This window comes from Carcharodon carcharias, chromosome 5 (assembly GCF_017639515.1).
Source record: "Carcharodon carcharias isolate sCarCar2 chromosome 5, sCarCar2.pri, whole genome shotgun sequence".
Taxonomy (NCBI): Eukaryota; Metazoa; Chordata; class Chondrichthyes; order Lamniformes; family Lamnidae; genus Carcharodon; species Carcharodon carcharias.
Window position 1 is genome coordinate 52,370,527 of NC_054471.1, and position 21,572 is coordinate 52,392,098.

Here is a 21,572-nt window from a genome sequence, read left to right on the forward strand (position 1 = left end):
TGGAGAAAGAGTTGTGGGAGGGGGCCGGAGAAGGACTGGAACATATATATAATTAACATATATATGATATATTTAAGTATCCAATTTACTACACTGGAACAGAAATCTAGCTGATACATCATTACCTTTGTGTGTGATAAGGAGAGCTGTACTTTTGACTGTCACTGATCTTTATTTTTTGATGGAATGTGAGCATCACTGGCTAGGCTGGCATTTATTACCCATTCCTAATTGCCCTTGAGTAGGGTATGGTGAGCCACCTTCTTGAATCGCTGCAGGCCAGTTGTGTAGGTACTCTTATGGTGCTATTAGGGGAGGGCGTTCCAGGATTTTGACAAAGTGACAGTGAAGGAATGGCAATATAGTCCCAAGTTAGGATGGTGTGTGACTTGGAGGGGAACTAATCAGGTTTGTTTTTACTGACGAGTTGCTTTGTTACCTAATTTTATTCTTGTGTACTTGTTGAATGTTGATAATCAAATACATGTTAATGCATGGAAAGATTACATTTGTATTTTGCAAAATAATGAACACTGGCTGGTACATGGCTGCTTGCTTTTCAGCACTAATTTGTTCTGACTGTACCACATTTCTAGGCCCTGAGCATCCCAAATTGGAGAAGTCACATCTGGTAAGAGGAGTAACCTAGTTGAGTATTTGCTGAGGATTATAATGGAGGAAGTACAGAGAAAGATGGTGCAAACTTGACATAGGATTTTTCATTGCACACAGCAGTTCCTGTAGAATGTGGGATTCTTCTATATTTGTATCTTGATGAGTGAATGTAGATCAGAATTGCAGTTTGCACTGTCTCTGTTATGTGCTCTCATGTTATAGTTTATTGTGAAGACATTCCTAAAGCTATCTGAATTTACACTATCTGGGTGTATGGGTATTGTCCTTTACAAACGGAGCATAGGCACCAGCTGCAGTTGCAAAATTAAAATTTGTTTGAGGTATGTTTTCAGTACAAAAAGCAATCTCAAAACTAAAGTACTTAACATAGATTTTTGTTCATTGTAATATTATTTGTATTGTCAGATTGATGACTACCATGGCTATAAAATATCTGATCCGTATAGATGGTTGGAAAACCCTGATAGTGAAGACACAAAGGTAAATATATGTTTCTGTCACTTTTAATAACGTCCACAGGGATATGTTTGATATTTTGAAAAAAAATTCTGTAAAACTGGTACAGTTATATTTTCCATGATATAAATATTATACATTGTACAACTTGCTTACTGGACTTTAAATCAGGCAGAAAATACTGCTGCTTGAGGAAATTAGAAATGTAATTTCTAACCACAGTTTCCCTCTTGATCGATATTGATGTTTTTCCACTGAATTTCTTCCCTTTTTGCTGGAGATGCTGATTCTTGCTGGGATAAAGTTTTGTTGGCACCAGAATATCTCTGCATATCTAATCCAAGTGGACTTTCTTAATGTGAGAGACTAGACAGTGAAAAGTGGTTCACTCAGCAGAGTATTGCAGTCAGCCCAATCCTCATCACTTATTTACAGTTTTCAGCATAATCACTAAATAGAGGTTATATTGGGAGTCCTGGCTTGTTTTGATACATCTCCAGATTTTCTTTGCTCAGTGATGCTATAAGCCATTTACAGCTCATAATTGCTGTGCCAACCTGTAAAGAGTTCACTCAGCATGGACTGGAATTGGGAAAAAGGTCATTCAGTTTTCTTTAACTTAATACCATGCTGAGTATTGCCTTTATCCTGTAGACCATAAGATACTGTAATTTATAGAGTAAATCAAGAGAGATGTGTCCCTACAACCACACCCCCCCCCCTCCACCTCTCTGTCTCTCTATCTCTCCGCCCCCCACACACACACCTTAAACCAGCTTATATTTCAACTCTTTCTTGGACTCGAACTCAAGTTCTGTCGAAGGGTCATGAGGACTCGAAACGTCAACTCTTTTCTTCTCCGCTGATGCTGCCAGACCTGCTGAGTTTTTCCAGGTAATTCTGTTTTTGTTTTGATATGTTTCCCATGGCAGAAGAATGACATAGGTAAAGTCGATTGGTAAAAGAACAAGGCAGGATGAGGGGGAGGAAACGTTCTGCAGTGAGTTATTGGGGTCTAGAATGCACTGCCTGAAAGGTTAGTGAAAGAAGATTCAATAACTTTCAGAAGAGAATTGGATCATACTGGTGGGAAAATATTTACAGGGAAGAGTGTTCTAATTGTCCAGCTCTTTCAAAGAGCCACCAGAGGCATGATGAGCTGAATGGTCAGCTTTTATATGTCATTCTGTGATTTTCAAACCTGAGACTAAGGTCATGGCTAACCGGGCATCCGTGATCCCCGCACTCCTGTATTCTTCAGAAACTTGGACAACCTACAGCAGGCACCTCAAAGCACTGGAGAACTACTGTTAGCAGTGCCTTGGCAAGATCCTCCAAATGAGGTGGAAAGAAAGGCAGCGCCCTCTCCCAAGCTAACTTGTCCAGCACTGAGGTGCTAATCACTCAAAACCATCTCTGCTAGATAGGACATATCAGTCATAAGCCTGACACCAGACTCCTGAAACAACTGTTCTAATTTGAACTCAGTTGTGGCAGCAGACTTCCAGGAAAACAGTGGAAGCACTTTAGGGATATCCTCAGACCATCCCTGAAGAGCCCAAACATACCCATTGACTATGGGAGACCCAAGCTTGTGACTGGCCAGAATGGGGAAAGCGCATTTAGGAAGGCACCGAACACAGAGAGACTTTGGGAATGTGCAGAGCCGAAGTCAAGGCATTAGAGAGAGCGTGCAAACCTCCAACCAATCAATCTACCCAGCCCTTCAAGCACAACCTGCCCCACACTTGGCAGAGTCTGCAGATTGCACTTTCAACTTATCAGCCTTCTCAGAACCCATCAAGTCAGAGTGGAAGCAAGTCATTCTCAATCCAAGGAACTGCCTAAGAAGACAACATATTAGATTGTTTCTGTTTTATTCTGAGGTATGTTCCAACTGTAACCTGCCAACAACTGCCTTGTTGATTAGATGCATGAGCTCCTGTGGCAGCAGGCTGGAGGCAAGTCTGTGTTTCTTCACCAGGAAAACACCTAGATTTCAAATGATGCCATGCATAACACAGAGAAAACTATAACCTATTTCAATAAAATGTTTTCATGTCTCTTCTAAAATAGTGAAGGGAAGAATTTCAAATCAATGTGCTAAACTATTCATTGCTAGTGTCCCATTATGACATTTAACAGCTCTGGTTTTCATTTGTGCCTACCTGGAGTTAATATAGCTAAGATCAGAAATCAAGCTTATCACAGGTGGAAGGGGGTTTGTAGAGGGTTGAGGTACGTAGTGACCCATTGTTGAACCATAGAACCATTCTTCTCTACTGCAATACTGTACTCCAACTGCTCATTTGGGATCCAGAATTCACAGTATTATTTCTGAGTGGGCACAGTAAAACTTTTAGTATTCTGTAAACTCAGGTCAGAGCTGATCAACATTTTTAGCTTGTTTATTGCATGTACCGCAAATGTCATAGTATAATTCGACCTTTGAAGCCTCCAGAAATAGTTCCAAAAACTGGGTGGACTGATATGCTGAGTATAAAACGTGAACCATTGGTGTGGATGGTTTCCATTTTGAAAAGTCGGAGGGAAAAAAATACAACACCAGTAATTCAAACCTTCAAATTCAGTATCTTCAGCACCTGATGCAGAGTTCATCGAATTCATTGAGTCACTTTTGCGACGGCATCACCGTAAGGATCCCACTCTGGATCAGATTTAGCACTTTCGGTTTCAGAATGACCCCTCCACTACAAATCATCTTCCTCTCCATCCATTGAATCAGATATTCTGCATTTTCTGAATGCTCTGATAGTTTATGCACTAATGGCATCCAACGATTTGATGATGAAACTACACACATCAAATGGGGCGGCATGCATATTTCCATGCTTTGTGAAGGTTTTTTCTCTGTCAGCCACCTGTCTGTTCCATTCAGCATGAACATGATTCCTGAATGGCTTGTTGAGGCACACATTCTAAAGCTTGAATTATGGATGTTAGACCTCAGATATAACTGCAATGTGAGTGTTATTTCAGAATCACAGAAAATCACAGTGCAGAAGAGGCCCTTCGACCCATTGAGTCTGCACCGACACATGAGAAACACCTGACCTAACCCCATTTACCAGCACCTGGCCCACAGCCTTGAATGTTATGACATGTCAAGTGCTCATCCAGGTACTTTTTAAAGGATGTGAAGCAACCCGCCTCCACCACCTTCCCAAGCGGTGCATTCCAGACTGTCACCATCCTCTGAGTAAAAGAGTTTTTCCTCACATCCCCCCTAAGCTTCCTGCCCCTCACCTTGAACTTATGTCTGCTCTTGACTGACCCTTCAACTAAGGGGAACAGCTGCTCCCTATCCACCCTGTCCATGCCCCTCATAATCTCGTACACCTCGATCAGGTCGCCCCTCGGTCTTCTCTGCTCCAACGAAAACAATCCGAGTCTATCCAACCTCTCTTCATAACTTAAATGTTTCATCCCAGACGACGTCCTGGTGAATCTCCTCTGCAACCCCTCCAGTGCAATCATGTCCTCCCTATAATGTGGTGACCAGAACTGCACACAGTACTCCAGCTGTGGCCTCACCAAGGTTCTATACAACTCCAACATGACCTCCCTAATTTTGTAATCTATGCCTTGATTGATAAAGGCAAGTGTCCCTTATGCCTTTTTCACCACCCCACTAACATGCCCCTTTGCCTTCAGAGATTTATGGACACATGCCAAGGTCCCTTTGTTCCTCAGATCTTCCTAGTGTGTTGCCGTTTCTTTGCAGGCATCTCATAATCTTATCTGCTGAACATGTACCACACTTATAAGCTTCATTCTTTACATAGTCCGCCAGGATGCCTATTCTACGCATCAATCCATAACTTCACTCCATTCTCATCCATCCAACTGTTATGGGCATGCATAAAAACTCCTGCAGGGAACTTGATTTTTAGCATGTTTTTACATTTGAAAGTTGTCATAGACTTTAATTTCACTCCATTGGCCATGAAGTCTAGTATCACCATGAATCTTGTTGTCTTATGTCCTGTGGCTTTCACAAGAACTGGTTGTAAACCTTTCAATTCAACAAATCAAGTGGCTGGGCATATCGAAATTCATGGGCATTTCATCCCTGTTGCTGACGTGGCATGTTGGGGTTTTGTCGCTGTCTGATGATAAATCTCTGGAAACTAGTAATTTTGCCATCGAGGTCTTTTGGTAATCCCTGAGTGATCTTGGACTATTGCTGCAATATTAGACACTTTTTGATCCGTAAAATGACTACACCAGCTAGCTGTTGCTGGGAAATCTTTGCTGGACTTGATTTGTCCCATTTAAGTGCATATATATGCTGTGCATTGCATTTCTAGTTACATTGAGACCATTCTGACGATTTTCAAGGGCCCATTTTGATACATGCTTCTCAAGATCAGACCAGTGACTGGTCCTTGCTCTCGTGGTCTTGGGCATCTTCAGGGAGACTTCCTCTTATTCTTGCAGCAGTTTTTCACTAAAACTGAATTCTCTTGCTTCAGCACAATTATTTGACCAGTCAGCAAATGTTATAACTTTTAGCTCGAAACCATCTTCATACTCCATTTTGTTGGAAGGCTCATGTTTCTTTGTCATTTGCCACATGGGGTCTGCTCAGCACGGGCATGTCTTAAACTCCTGCACAACTTTCCAGTACAGCCCATATCACTTGCTCGATCCTTTGCATCCAGTTATAAGCTAAGTAAAACATGCATTTCTTGGTTGAAAAATTGAGACTGACTACTAATGTGAGCACAGCATGTTGTAGCTGAGAAGGGGGATCAACTTAGACAAGGTACATGCAAAATCATGATTTTTGGGGCTGGAAAAATGGGATTGCACGCTGGGTCAACTTTGCGCAATTTCTACGGTATGTTTTCACATGTTTAGATGCAGGTGTACTTGTGACTGAATGTAATTGCATATTTCAGAAATAAAATTCCATTCCTTCAAATTTGCGTGAATGTTATGGTTGTGATGTTATTATAAGTGTAATATAGCCCCAATGTCTCATCAGGCTCAGCCAGCAAATGGGGGTTCCGTACTTACTTATTTTTTCACGGGATATATGCATCGCTGGTTAGGCCAGCGTTTATTGCCCTCCCCTAACTGCCCTTGAGAAGGTGGTGGTGAGCTGTCTTCTTGAACTGCTGCAGTCGATGTGGTGTAGTTACACCCATGGTGCTGTGAGGAAGGGAGTTCCAGGAGTTTGACCCAGTGACTGTGAAGGAATGGCGATATAGCTCCAATTAAGGATGTTGAGTGACTTGGAGGGGAACTTGCAGGTGGTGGTGTTCTCATGCTTCTGCTGCCTTTGTCCTTGAAGGTGGTAGAGGTCATGGGTTTGGAAAGTGCTGTCAAAGGAGCTTTGGTGCGTTGCTACAGTGCACCTTGTAGATGATACACACTTCTGCCACTCTGCATTGGCGTTGGAGGAAATGAATGTTTAAGGTGTGGACGGGGTGCCAGTCAAGCGGGTTGCTTTGTCTTGGATGGCATTAAGCTTCTTGCATTGTTGGAACTGCACTCACCCAGGCAAGTGGAGGGCATTCCATCACAAACTCTTGACTTGTGCCTTGTAGATAGTCAACAACTTTGGGGAGTCAGGAAGTGAACTACTGTCTTCAGAATTCCCAGCCTCTGACCTGCTCTTATACCCACAGTATTTATATGGCTGGTCCAGTTCAATTTCTGGTGAATGGTAACCACTTCGTTCCCCTACCCCCCCTCCTCCCCTTCCAGCATAGTGACAGCGGGGGATTCACTGGTGAATAGCAGAAAGCTTGGCTGATCCCAACCAGGATGGCAGTGAGCATGCCATAATTGGCCTCTGGCATTTAAGAGAAAATTAGATGTGATTCCTGTTAATTACTACCCAGCAGTCCCTGATGGATGTGAAGGTGTTTGAGGATATGGTCACAGCCAGCAATGATGTCTCCTGTGGTTGAAGAGCCTGTCTATACTCATCACAGCGCACATGTTATTAACAGTGACTTGGGTGAGGGTTATTTGTAACCCACAAGAAATTGCCACCTTTCAGAGGAGAAAAGAAACTTGTTGGAGAAATAAAACAGCCTCATAACAAAATTATATTTGTGCAGCTTTATTTGCCGTAGAATCCAAGTCATACGATTTGTAAAGTATTGTCATCTATTTAAGATAGAAATGTTAAATGAGGGCTACTATACCTTTTTAAAAAAAACTTCAAAATAAAATCTAGTACTACATCCTAATTGCAGCAGAAGGAAATTATAAACGTGAGTCTGCTCAGCCCACATTAATTCACTCATCCATGAAGATTCTACAGTCCACCCTAATGCTACATTTATTTTTTTTAAATGCTTGCTCCCTTTCACCTCCATTTATTAAATCTGGAGTCAGTTCCACTTGTCAAACACTTGCGTGCAGACTATTTCCTGATATCAGCACTGCAATTGCCTATGTCCTACTCTTCCAATTACAAATGGGTATGAAATTACAGATGTCTGCTTTTCCTCTTTTTGTAAATAATGCCCTATTATCCTGTTTCAATCTACTCGAACAAATGCTCATTTATCCACATCTTTTTCCTTTTTTTATTATGCTCCAATTTTATTTATTCCACCAAAGTGAGAAATCCCGAAGGGTTCAACTGTTACTATATTAAGGTCATCATGCACATAATCTTTTACATTTTCAGGAAAGCACACCTTATTAAGATAATGTTGCTGACGTTGCAAATGAACACCTGGTGCAAATGTTTTGCATTTTGAAAATTGTGTGATACTATGCTGATGTATTTTGTTCGAAATATAGCCTGGGATGTCTTTGTTCCTTCCATTATTTAGTATAGCCATTTGGAGTGGAGTGTGTGTACATTTCAAATGTTTGTTTGAGTATGTGAAATTTAAATATCACTTTCAGCTCAAAATTTTTCCTTGGCTTGCTTTTGAACCTGTAATATTAGCTCTTTTGTAATGCTAGGTTATATTTTTGGGTATCGAATTCACAGAATCACACAGTGCAGAAGAGGCCCTTCGGCCCATTGAGTCTGCACCGACACGTGAGAAACACCTGACCTACCTATAATCCCACTTACCAGCACTTGGCCCATGGCACGTCATAACATTCAAGGCTAAGTGCTCATCCAGGTACTTTTTAAAGGATGTGAGGCAACCCGCCTCCATCACCCTCCCAAGCAATGCATTCCAGACCGTCACCACCCTCTGGGTAAAAGAGTTTTTCCTTACATCCCCCCTAAGCTTCTTGCCCCTCACCTTGAACTTATGTCCGCTCATGACTGACCCTTCAACTAAGGGGAACAGCTGCTCCCTATCCACCCTGTCCATGCCCCTCATAATCTTGTACACCTCGATCAGGTCGCCTCTCAATCTTTGCTGCTCCAATGAAAATGACCCAAGTCTATCCAACCTCTCTTCATAACCTAAATGTTTCATCCCAGACAACATCCTGGTGAATTTCCTCTGCACCCCCTCCAGTGCAATCACGTCCTCCCTATAATGTGGTGACCAGAACTGCACACAGTACCCCAGCTGTGGCCTCACCAAGGTTCTATACAACTCCAACATGACCTCCCTACTTTTGTAATCTATGCCTTGATTGATAAAGGCAAATGTCCTATATGCCTTTTTTTGAATTGACTACAGTTTGTTTTTTTTGTAACTCTAACTGCCCACATAAAATGTTAGAGATGCATAAGTTAAACTGTTTAATTGAGCACTTTTGCTGTCTATTTCAAAAGGTAAGATATGTATTTTTGTTCATGGAGAATTAAACTAAAAGGACGCCACATACATCTTATACGTGGTTCAATGAATTTGCCAAATTAAGTAATTTTCTGTCCTGAATTTACTTTAGGCTTACGTGGAAGCTCAGAATAAATTGACATTACCATTTTTGGAAAAGTGTTCAATAAGAGAAAAGTTCAAAGAAAGAATGACAGAACTCTATGATTATCCAAAGTACAGCTGCCATTTTCGAAAAGGAACAAGGTACAATATGTTACAAAACAAGGATATTTTTCAGTGCTAAATTTTAAATCTGCATTTTATTACCCAAAACAAATTGAGATAAACTTGACATTGCGCATTTGTATATTCAAAGCAATTTCAGTTTTTCAGCAACGCAAAAATATGCAGTAAATTTATAACTGAACACCAGATTTGCGTTTCAGCTTTGGGGCTATTTTCTTAATTGTTCTTTGCACGTGGATAATGTTGGCAAGGCTGCATTCTGTCCATCCCAATGTGCCCTGAGAAGATGTTGGCAGGCTTTTTTGGAAATTATGCTTCATGAGGGTGTTTAGTTTTCTCCTTTGTAGAGACTCTTTGTACAACTGAATGGCTTGAAAGACTATTTGGAAATTGCCTAGAAGTGCTCTGGACAATTGCACTGCTTTGGGAACCATCTGAAAACGTGATTTAAATCACAAACTTTGGATGGTTCTGCTGGGGTTATACCAATAGTTACCCAGAAAAGGTTAGAAAAATTAAAACCTCTTCCAACTTCTGAGTACCTATTGTAAAGACCCAGACTGACCCCACGGGACTCCCTCCACTACTCCCCCACCCCACCCCAATCCCCGGACCTCCGACACCCCTGGAACTCCAACTCCCTCCCACCCGCCCCCCTCGGGCCAACCTTCGCCCTGAACTCAAACACCCCAGACCTCAGACCCCCACGCATCTTGGAAACCCATCTCCCCCACCAGACCCCTTTATCCAAGTTATTAATATAGATCATAAATATTTGAGGCCCCTGTACTGATCCCTGTGGTACTCCACTAGTTACAGTTTGCCAACCTGAAAATTACCTATTTATCTTGACTTGCCATTTCCTGTTAGTTAGCCAATCCGCTATCCATGCTACTATATCATCCCCAACACCATAAGCAGTAACTTACGTGGCACTTTCTCAAATGCCTTTTTGGAAATTCAAATACACATGTACTGGTTCCCCTTTATTCATCCTGCTTGGTATATCCTCAAAGAACACAAATAAATTTTTCAAACATTATTCCCCTTTCACAAAACCATGCTTACTCTGTCTGATGGTATTATGATTTTCTAAAAGTCCTGCTATGCCCATAATAATGGATTCTAGCATTTTCCCAATGACAGATGTTAGATTAACTGGCCTAGTTTCCTGCCACTGTGCCCCACTCAGGTAACCTGTCCATATCACTTTGCACCTCCCTGACTTGTCCTCACAGCATGCATTCCCACCTAGCTTTGTATTTTCAGCAAACTTAGATACATCACTCAATTTCTTTGTCTAAGTCAATAATGTAGATTGTAAATAGCTGAGAACTCAGCTTGTGGCACTCCACTAGTCACAGCCTGCATGCCCCATTTACCCCTGTTCTTTGCTTCCTGTCAATTAACCAATCGTCTATTCATGCCAATGTTTTGCTCCCAGCCCCTTGAGCCCTTATTTTGTGTATTAATCTTTTGTATAGCACCTTATCGCCTTTTGGAAATCCAAGTATACTATGCCCATTGGTTCCCCTAGTTACTAGTTACATACTCAAAAAAACAATTTTTAAAAATTCATTTACGGGATGTGGGTGTTGCTGGCTAGGCCAGCATTTATTGCCCATCCCAAATTGCCCTTGAGAAGTGGTGGTGAGCTGCCTTCTTGAACTGCTGAAGTCCCTGTGGTGTAGGAACACCAATGTTGCTGCTAGGGAGGGAGTTCCAGGATTTTGACCTAGCGACAGTGAAAGAACGGCGATGTATTTCCAAGTCAGGGTGGTGAGTGGTTTGGAGGTGAACCTCCAGGTCGTGGTGATCCCATGTATCTGCTGTCCTTGTCAAACACACTTTTCCTTTCATAGAATCATGTTGACTTCGTCTGATCATACTATGAGGTCTTTGAAGATGAGAAAATGTGTGTTTTATCATGACTTTTTTTTCGGCATTCCTTTGAGAAAATAGTGCATTCATTTCAGTCGTTCACCAGACATGTCATGAGACCTTGATGTAATCCGTAGTTTCAAATCTTATACTTTTTTGAGATAGACCTTAACTGAAAAGAGAAACCAAAAAAAGAAACTGAGAAAGCAAGCTGACCCTTCCAATTTCTAAGGAAACTGAGATTGGAAACCAAATGGACACATGAGCCATGTGAGATGATGATGATGATGATTCCAGTGGTGCAGTAGTATATTGAAGAAGACAGAAGCTAGATACAGAAGCTGAGAATAAGCAAAGATACAATTGCTGCCATTGTTTATATTACTTGAAGGTAACATTGGTGGATCTATGCAATCCAGACCGTCGTAAGCAGAGTTGAGGTTCTGCAGACATGTGCCATTTTTGATAAAGACCATGATTGTGGAGCTCTGCTTTTGTTACTGTCAGTTGGGATCAGGCTAAATTCTAGAAGAAAAGGAGCTGAAATTCTTCATGAGGGAGACAGTTTTTTTAGGACTTTGTGACTGAGATTGATGACATGCTGAGTGAACTGCTGAACCAATTCACAAGATCTGTTTTAGTTGTATGTCAGTTAGCGTGTAATTTTTAATTTATAATTGACTGCAATTTGCTTGTTAATTCATGTTTAAGTTATGTTGATTCTGGGTTTAGAATACAAGAAGCTACATAAGATGGTATTTAGTATCTGTTTTTGTTTGTATAGTATAACTTGTTTTGTTTAAACCATGGAATCTTATGGCTTCATTCTTTGATTTTAAAAAACTGTTACTGGTCTCTACCAAGATTGTAACCATATCTATTCTTATAACCATCAGAATGACCTGATATGTTTAGGCTATTCAGTCTCTTGTCAAGATCTGAATGTAACCACTTTTTTGTTGCTACGAGACTTCCCACTCCTTGATTAGCATTAGCATCCATCTGCAGCAGTTGATAGACAGCAGTGGTGACTTTCCTTGATTATGTGTCAGAGTGAAGGTTTTGCAACATCTGAATTTTTTTCTTCATAAATTATTTTCTTTCACAGGTATTTTCACTTCTTCAACACTGGGTTACAGAACCAAAGTGTGATGTATGTCCAAAATTCACTCGATGATGCACCTCAAGTTTTTCTTGACCCCAACAAATTCTCAGATGATGGAACAGTGGCTTTGAGAGGTTGGTGTTAAACACCCTTGAGGTTACTTTTATTTACTTGATAAAATTATATATCTGTAAGAAACACAAGGTAACATTTTAACATAAAATGCTGTAAATGCATATCAGGCTAGACAGCACCTGTGGAAAGAGAAAGATAAGGTCAGTGTTTCAGTTCAATGACTTTGTCAGAACCATTTATACAATTGAATTAGTGTTTGCGTTATAATTGAGTTTTTTCATTCATGCAATTTTTATTTTAAATATAAATTTCCTGAAGATTAATTATCTGAAGTCAGCCTAGTGGTTTATGGATTGCTGGGATCTCATCTCACCTCTCCATGGTAAGTTGTGAAATCGGATTCATTAAAAAGTCATTTTGTAGGCTAGTGCTTGGAAATTGCAATGAATGATTGTTGTATCGAACCTACTGGCTTGCCATACTCCTTCAGGGAAAGGAATACGCTTCACTTGCCTGGAAGAGTGCAGCTGCACCAACATTTAAGAATCTTGACATCATCCAGAGAAAAGCTACCAAATTGATTGACACCTAATCCACCAGCTTAAGCATAACTCCCTCCACCTTTGGGCGCAGTGTGCCTGTAGGGTGTACCACCTACGAGAAGCAGTGCAGAAATTCTCTGAGGCTTCTTCAACAGAACCTCCCAAACCAGTAATCTCTGCTTTCCAGGCAGATGAGAAGTACAGGCACGTGGAAACTCCACCACCCACCACCGCTCAGTTCCCTTCCAAGTCTCACACTGTCTTCACTTGGGCATATATCATTGTTCCTTCATCATGACTGGGTCAAAATCTTAATTTTCTACCTAACAGCACTGTGGGAATACCTTCACATTGATTGCAGTGGTTCACGAAGGCTTTTCGGAGCAATTGGGATGGGCAATAAATGCTGGTGACGCTTAAGCCCCATGAATGAATAAAAATAAATCCACATCTTTGTCGATGTGCTCGCAGAAACGGTTTCTGAATTTAATCTAAATTGTTAAACCACCTCAAACAAAAACAAAAAATGCTGGAAAAACTCAGCAGGTCTGACAGCATCTGTGGACAGAAAGACAGTTAATATTTCGAGTCCATATGACTCTTCAGAGCTAAAGGAGAGTAGAAATGTGGTGAAAGATATACTCTTTAAGGGAGGTGAAACAGGTGGAGCTGGATAGAAGGCCAGCGATAGGTGGAGTCAAAAGAGAGCTTGCAAAAGATTTCATAAACAAAAAGTCAAAGAGTTTTTAATAGTGGTGGTACTGGCTAAAGGAGGTGCTAATGGTGACATTAAGAATGGAAAGTAAAATGTGATGATGGCAGGACCAGGACAAGCACTCTGGAAAGTGACAGAGGGTCCTAGTGAGGGAGGGGACGCTGGTGGGAACAAAGGTCGAAAAAGCTAAAAGCTGGGGATAAGACAATGAATAAAAATGGAAATAAATTTAAAAAATAATAACAATGAAAATAAGTAGGGGGGGAATAAAAAATTCAAAGTAAAAAATAAAAATGAATATAGAAAAAAGGGGGTGGGGATGGAGGAGGGAGTTCATGGTCTGAAATTGTTGAACTCAACGTTAAGTCCGGAAGGCTGTAAAGTGCCTAATCGGAAGATGAGGTGCTGTTCCTCCAGTTTGCGTTGAGCGTCACTGGAACATTGCAACAGGCCAAGTGGGCACGAGAGCAGGATGGGGTGTTGAAATGGTAAGCGACAGGAAGGTCTGGGTCATGCTTGCGGACAGACCGAAGGTGTTCTGCAAAACGGTCACCCAGTCTGCGTTTGGCCTCTCCAATGTAGAGGAGTCTGCATTGGGAGCATCGAATGCAGTAGACCAGATTGAGGGAAGTGCAAGTGAAGTGCTGCTTCCCTTGAAAGGAGTGTTTGGGCCCTTGGTGAGGAGGGGGGAAGTAAAGGGGCAGGTGTTGCACCTTCTGAGGTCGCATGGGAAGGTGCCGTGGGAGAGGGTTGAGGTGTTGGGGGTGATGGAGGAATGGAGCAGGGTGTCCCGGAGGGAACGGTCCCTATGGAATGCCAACAGGGGGTGAAGGGAAGATGTGTTTGATGGTGGCATCATGCTGGAGTTGACAGAAATGGTGGAGGATCATCCTTTGAATGCGGAGGCTGGTGGGGTGAAAAGTGAGGACAAGGGGGACCCTATCATGGTTCTGGGAGGGAGAGGAAGATGTGAGGGCAGAGGCGCGGGAGATGGGTCAGATACAGTTGAGGGCTCCGTCAACCACCATGAGTGGGAAACCTTGGTGAAGGAAGACATGTCAGAAGCACTGTTTTGGAAAGTGGCATCATCAGAACAGATGTAACGGAGGTGAAAGAACTGAGAGAATAGGAGGCGCATCCAAGGGCCCAAACACTTTTCAAGTGAAGCAGCGTTTCATTTGCACTTCCCTCAATTTGGTCTACTGCATTCGCTGCGCCCAGTGCGGTCTCCTCTGCATTGGAGGAACACCTTCGGTCTGTCCGCCAGCTTAATCCAGACCTTCCTGTCGCTTGCCATTTCAACACCCTGTCCTGCTCTTGTGCCCACATATCTGTCCTTGGCCTGCTGCAATGTTCCAGTGAAGCTCAACACAAACTGGAGGAACAGCACCTCATCTTACGATTAGGCACCTTACAGCCTTCCAGACTTAATATTGAGTTCAACAACTTCAGACCATGAGCAGTCTCCTCCATTCCCATCCCTTTTTGACCCCCTTCCCCCTTTTCTATATTCATTTTTATTTTTTAATTTTAATTTATTTTGTTTCCCCCCCACTTATTTTCATTTATTATTTTTAAAATTTATTTCCATTTTAATTCATTGTTTTATCCCCAGCTTTTAAGCCTTTTCGGTCTTTATTCCCACCACCGTCCCCTCCCCTGACCCCATCCCCACTAGGGCTCGCTGTCACTTTCCAGAGTGCTTACCCTGGTCGAGCCATTATCACATTCTGCTTTCCCCTCTTACTGTCACCATTAGCACCTCCTTTAGCCAGTACCACCACTATTAACAATCCTTTGACTTTTTGTTTATGACATCTTTTGCAATCTCTCCTTTGCCTCCACCTGTCACTGGCATTCTATCCAGCTTCACCTGTTCCACCTCCCTTAAAGGGTATATCCTTCACCACATTTCTACTCCCCTTCAGCTCTGAAGAAGTCATACAGACTCAAAACGTTAACTCTGTCTTTCTGTCCACAGATGCTGTCAGACCAGCTGAGTTTTTCCAGCATTTTCTGTTTTTGTTTCAGATTTCCAGTATCAGTATTTTGCCTTTATCTTAGTGCTAAACCACCTGCTTGCTCTGACTATTATTTACTCTACATCAGCTGCTATCAATATAAATTGGGCTCTTTCCGCACCACCTACTCTTTTGTTTCACAAACAGACAGCAGTTTCTAAAAGCAGACTCAATCCCTTATGAACAGAAACCTGTGCTGTGTGCTGCGTAGCTTGATCTAACCTCAGTTGCAATAAACTGTTTATGAAAAACCACGGACGCACACGACAAGTTGTATACTGATACATCACGTGGATGTTACATCTGGCAACAGGGTTAAGGACGTGCTGGAATGGGTGAATAAATTTAGGGGAAGGGAAGGAGAGCAGCCAAATTGTTGATGCTAGCAGTATGGTGGGAAATCAAACTCCTAGCCTTTGTTTTTCCATCCATTCATGTTCATGGATAGAAAATTTATGTAGATGTGTAGTTTCTTGCTATGTGCTTTTGGAGATGCAGAAGCAGAAAATGTATCCTTTTGTGGTTTAAGGCAGGAATGAAAATAAAGGAATGCACATGGAAGAAAACAGTGGGGAGTACATATAAGTGCAAAAGGGTCTGTGGATGGGTCAAGAAGTAGATTGATGGGCTAGATTGAAGTGGTAGGTTTTAAAGAGCCAGGAGATGAGCCTACTTATTGCTGAATTCCCAACTTCTGCCTTTCTCTTGTAACCATGCTGTTAATATGGCTGGTTTAGTTAAGGAGATGGTGGTGTAGTGGTAATATTACCGGACCCAGTAATTCAGGGGCCAATGCTAATGTTCTGGGGACATGGATACAAATCCTACCTTGGAAGCTGGTGGAATTTAAATTCAGTTAATTACTCTGGAATTAAAGAGCCAGTGTGATGACCTTTGACTTGAAATCAATGCAGTAAGAAAAAATTGTTATTTCTTTAAAATATCTGTGGAATCTCTAATTGCTTTTAAGAATGCTTAAGAAAGATTTTAAAAGAGTTTGTATCAATTCTAAAGGGAGCAATTGCATTTTACTTGGATGATAAGAAATAGTGGTCCATGGGACCTGGTGACCCTTGATATGGAAGCAGTACCAACAGGAAGGAAGTTAAGACTAGAAGCTGTGTGGCTGGAAGACACAAAAGAGAGCTGCACATACAAAGGACAGCTACAAGCAGAGGATTTTGAGGGTGAAGGAATAGGTATAGACACACACAGAAAGCAGACAGAGACAAAGAGGAACACTGAATTCTTGTGAAGAGAAGGAACAAATCACACTCAGAAAGAGGTCATTTTTTCTGTTCGTCAGAAAAGGGGAGACAAACTCTTGGAGGTACTGTGCCAGCTGGTTAAAAAGATCTAAAACCTAGAAAGCTACGTAAATAGCTCAGAGGCTAAAAAGCTGGATGTTTCCCCTGAAGTGGTCAACTGTAAACTGAGGTGTTATTAGTTGGTCAGTTGAAAAGGAACTCTGGAAAGCTACACTGTCAGGACTGTCATGACCCAAATGGAGAGGGTTTGTAGAAATATCTCTTGCCACAAGTAATCATAACTATGAAACTCAGAGGTGAAAGCTGTTGTCAGATAGGACTCCTGACCTACCCTGCATAAATAAAGAACAACGAATTGTATAGCTGTGTTGTCCCACATGTCTGCAGGAGTTACGTGGGTGCTTGCGGTTGTGTAAGGATGTATCTTTGGTGTACCAACTAAGTGAAATTTATCTTTTTATTTGAGGTATCATTTGCTTGTTAATTTATGTTTAATTTAAGTAGGTTCTGATTCGTGTTAAAGTAAAAATGACAAAACATGAAACCTTGGTAATTTCTTCATTTGGGGGTCGTTTGGTAAATTGGATTATTTTGGTTTATGGTTTCCTCAAGGGGATCATAACACTAGTCTCTGTAATGATGTTCATGAAACTCTTGGGATTGTCATAAAAATCCGATTGGTTCACTAGGGCTGTGGCCTTGGGATATGAGTTCAACTCCCTCTTCAGCAGCTGGTGGAATTTAAATTTAGTCTCAATAAAAATATTGGCAATCGAAAGCTAGTTTCAGCAATGATGACCAAAAAGCTTTCATTGAATGTCGTAAAAACCCACCTGCTTCACTTATGTCTTTTAGGAAAGGAAATCCGCCTTCATTACCTGACCTGCCCTACTTGTGACTCCAATATAGATGACTTAACTGCCCTCTAAAATGGCCTATCAAAGCACTCAGTTTATACCAAACCATTACAGAAAGTCAAAAAGGAATGAAACAGGATGGACCATCCTGCATTGAGCTAGGCACCGGAAAAGACAATGGCACACCGTGTCCAATCAATCCTGCAAAGCTCTCCTTACAAACATCTGGGAGGCTTTGGCCAAAATTAGGAGAGCTGTCTCACAGCATGGTCCAGCGATAGCATGTCATGGTCACATCACCAAATCATACCTTAAAACTAATGTCCTAGACACCATCATCACCATTCCTGGGTACATCCTAGCCCACTGGCAGGACAGACCCAGCAGAGGCAGTGGCATAGTAATACTGAGTTGGTGGGTAGTTGCTCTGGGAGCCCTCAACATTGTCTGCTGACCCTGAGAAGTCTGATGGCATAGGTCAAATACTGGAAAGGAGTGAAGATTATATCAAGTAGCTCCTTGTGTAAATTTCTTCACCACCTGACAGGCCCAGTGTTGTACCCTTCATGACTTGGGCCAGCTTGGTCACTGGTACTGCTGAGTTGCTCTTTCTGGCGGGTGCTGAAATTCCCATGGTGCATTTTGTGCATTTCCCTCAGAAGTCTTCCCCAGATGATGTTTAACAATGAGAAGTAATGATTTATCAGTTGAGGAGGATGATAGGTAGCGATCAGCATGAGTCTCCCTGACCTTTGTTGAACTGCAACCATGAGACTTCATGCAACACAGAGCTGATGTTGAAGTTTTTATATATAGTCATTCCAGGACTGTGAGCATTGTTGGCAAGGTCAGCATTTATTGCCCATCCCTCATTGCCCTTGAGAGATGGTGGTGAGATGCCTACAACTGAGTATTTATGAAATTTATTCTAGATTTTATTAATTAATTGAATTTACACCCTTCCAGCTGTGATGGTAGAATTTGAACTTGTCTCCAGAGCATTAGTCTGTGCTTCTGCTAATGTTACTTGAACAGTAACATTACCATGATGCTAGCATCCCTGATTCCTAGAGCCAAACCCACCCAACTATACAACTATGCATCTACCTTTGGTTGGATATGACTGAATGTGACTCATCCCAACTTGGACACCAGTTCCCAGATTTCAGATCCCTTAACATTTTAAGGACCTTAATTAAATCACCCCTCAAATACAAACCAAGTTTAAGTATTACTTCCTCACTTATATTCCAACTCCCTTGAGATGAAGGCCAAAATTGCATTCACTTTTTTGAATGCTTTTTATACTAGTGCATTAGTTTTTAGTAATTTATGTACATGGACACCTAAATCCTCATCGACATCTTAGATTTGGAGAGATGTTAAGGAAATATTTGTGTTTCTTTGGCCCAAGGTGCATAACCTCCATAGCTCTCCAAATTGAACTCCACTTGCCATTATTTTACTCAGTTTATCTATGTCCCTTAATCTGTTGCTCTCATTTACAGTGCTTATTGCTCTTCCTAACTTCATGTCATTTACAAACTTGGATATACACCTTTATAATAGCTGTGCAATACCTCGATAACTAACCTCAACAGTGTCCCAAGAGTGCCCTCTGCCTTGCATATTGCGCGTCTTCATTATGTCAAGTGATTGCTAAATTAGCACTAATACAGCATTTGAGAGGTTTATTTTTTGATGTCGATATAAAATTGCATCAAGAAGGTTCAATTTAATTTAACTGTTGAAGCGTGAACATATTCATTTTACTGATTTAGAGCAGTAGTCCCAGTAATGAAAGGGCACCATTTGATATACCTCCCCAATTAGACTTTAAAAATTCTCATTGAAGTTTTCCTTGTAAATTTACAGAATATTGCTTATTTGTATTGTGTAATTTAATGCTTAGTCTGTCACATCAGGTTTTGTCTGCTGCAGGTAATGTTCATGGCCAGTGGCTGCACCTATAGTATAATCAGTGCTGTGGATCAGTTCATTACCCAGTTCTCTGGAAAACTGTCAATTTGATTTATGATAACTATATTTGATCATCTTGAATCAGCATTAAAGGCTCATTTGGGCTTTGTTTTGTCCATTCTGACCAATGCTTTGTGTCCCCTTTAGGCATATCTAATAAACTAAATTGTGTTCTGATAATATGGTGGCTGGAGAATGGAGAGCAAAGAGTAAGAGTAAATTGATGTTTTAGAGATTGGTTTCAAGGTAACCATATCCCAACAATCTGATAATTGGGATCTGGTTTTATTGGAAACTTGGAGGCATGAACTTGGTAAAGATTGTTATTTATCAGTAGAAAATGGGACTTAATGAATCACTCTTTTGGAAAGTCAGCAAAGATGTGATGGATGAAGTGGTCTCCTATACTGTGAAGTTATATGATTCTATGAAATAATAACACCAGGAGTGACAAGCACTTGAATTCCTCTAAGCTGCTATAGAAACACATTCAGTGTCATGATCTGTGATCATATCATCTAAGAATGTTGTGTTGAAGAAATGTCACCTCTTGTCCTAAGTGACCAGGAATAAAACTACTATGGGCACTTTTGTCTGTAAAATGTAAATTGAATTTTGTTGGTTAGAATTTTCGTTTGTTAAAAAATGGCTTAAGTAAAATATTTGTTTTGACACAAATGTAACTTGCTTAAGTTATTCTATAGTCTTTTAAGTAAAGATAAAAATTCTAAGATTTAGATTAAAAGTACTTGTATAATGGCATGATAATTTAGTGAGTTTATTTGGAAAATAGCTGGGTATAACTGGGTATAGCTGGCTTGATTCCAAGTCTCGGCTGAGTTAACTGATCTCAGATCAGTGCTGCAGTTGGCTTCAACCTCTTTTGTTAGGAAGGGCAAATATATACTGTTCCCACTCCTGAGCACATTCGGTAACTATTGCTGGAAGTATCTAAGTGTGGACATCTGTCAAGGACAAAATTAGGTGTGCTACCGCCCCTTTAAAATAGCTTGAGGCTGTTATGAATAATGGTCATTTGGTAGAGATGTCAGAGTGCCCTCGGTGCTTGTGAATTTGTAGCTCAGCAGGCATGGTGAAAACTGGCCAAAATAATTTGGCTTGTTTGACCCTTTTTGAGAATGTGTATTTTACAAAATTCTTGAACATCTGCTGAATAATCAGTTCTGCATTTTAATCAGTAACTGCCGAAATAATCTAATCCTTTCAAGATTTATTTCCATCTGGTTTCAGGTTATGCATTCTCTGAAGATGGTGAATATTTTGCATATGGACTAAGTACAAGTGGGTCAGACTGGGTAACCATCAAATTCTTAAAAGTTGATGGTGCTGTGGAACTTCTAGACACCCTGGAAAGAGTGAAGTTCAGCTGCATGGCTTGGACCCATGATGGAAAGGGAATATTTTACAATTGTTACCTGAACCAAGATGGAAAGAGTGATGGTAAGTTGAGCTTATATTGGAAACTATTATTAAAATGGCAGAACAACTTAACCAAATGCTTTGTGGCCACAGGTATAAACATAGGATATATCTAACATATTTCAGAATGGTATAAATTAAATAGAAATAGCAGTGATTTAATGGAATGGTATGGTTAAAAATAAATTAGGGTGGTCACTCCATGTACTTTCAATTCAACTTGAATACCAATTAATGTGATGTCAGAAGGGAAAATTCACTTTTTTAATATGTATGCTTTACAGGATGTTGATAATGGGAGATTCAATTATGGTAATGCTATTGAACCTCAAGAGGCGATGGTTAAGTTCTCTCTTTTTGGGGATGGTCATTGCCCAGTGCTTGTGTAGCGCGAATGTTACTTGCCACTTGTCAGCCCAAGCCTGGATATTGTTCATGTCTTGCTGCATTTGGACATGGATTGCTTCAGTATTTGAGGAGTTGCAAATGGTGCTTAACATTGTGAAATCATCAGAGAACATCCCTACTTCTGACCTTATGATGGAAAAAAGGTCGTTGCTGAAGCAGCTAAAGATGGTTGGGCTGAGGAACTCTTGCAGTGATGTCCTGGAGCTGAGATGACTGATCTC

The 21,572-nt window shown here is 41.0% G+C and overlaps 1 protein-coding gene across 2 annotated transcripts in view; it reads left to right on the forward strand.

Moving 5' to 3' along the window:
• The window catches only part of LOC121278412 (prolyl endopeptidase), a 128,914-nt gene that overhangs the window by 4,052 nt on the left and 103,290 nt on the right, over positions 1-21,572 (forward strand). For both annotated transcript variants that reach the window (XM_041188806.1, XM_041188807.1), the window contains exons 2-5: positions 1,042-1,116; positions 8,944-9,077; positions 12,049-12,179; positions 20,755-20,964. In XM_041188806.1, coding sequence (XP_041044740.1) covers positions 1,042-1,116; positions 8,944-9,077; positions 12,049-12,179; positions 20,755-20,964 — 550 coding nt within the window. The remainder of the gene's footprint in view (positions 1-1,041; positions 1,117-8,943; positions 9,078-12,048; positions 12,180-20,754; positions 20,965-21,572) is intronic.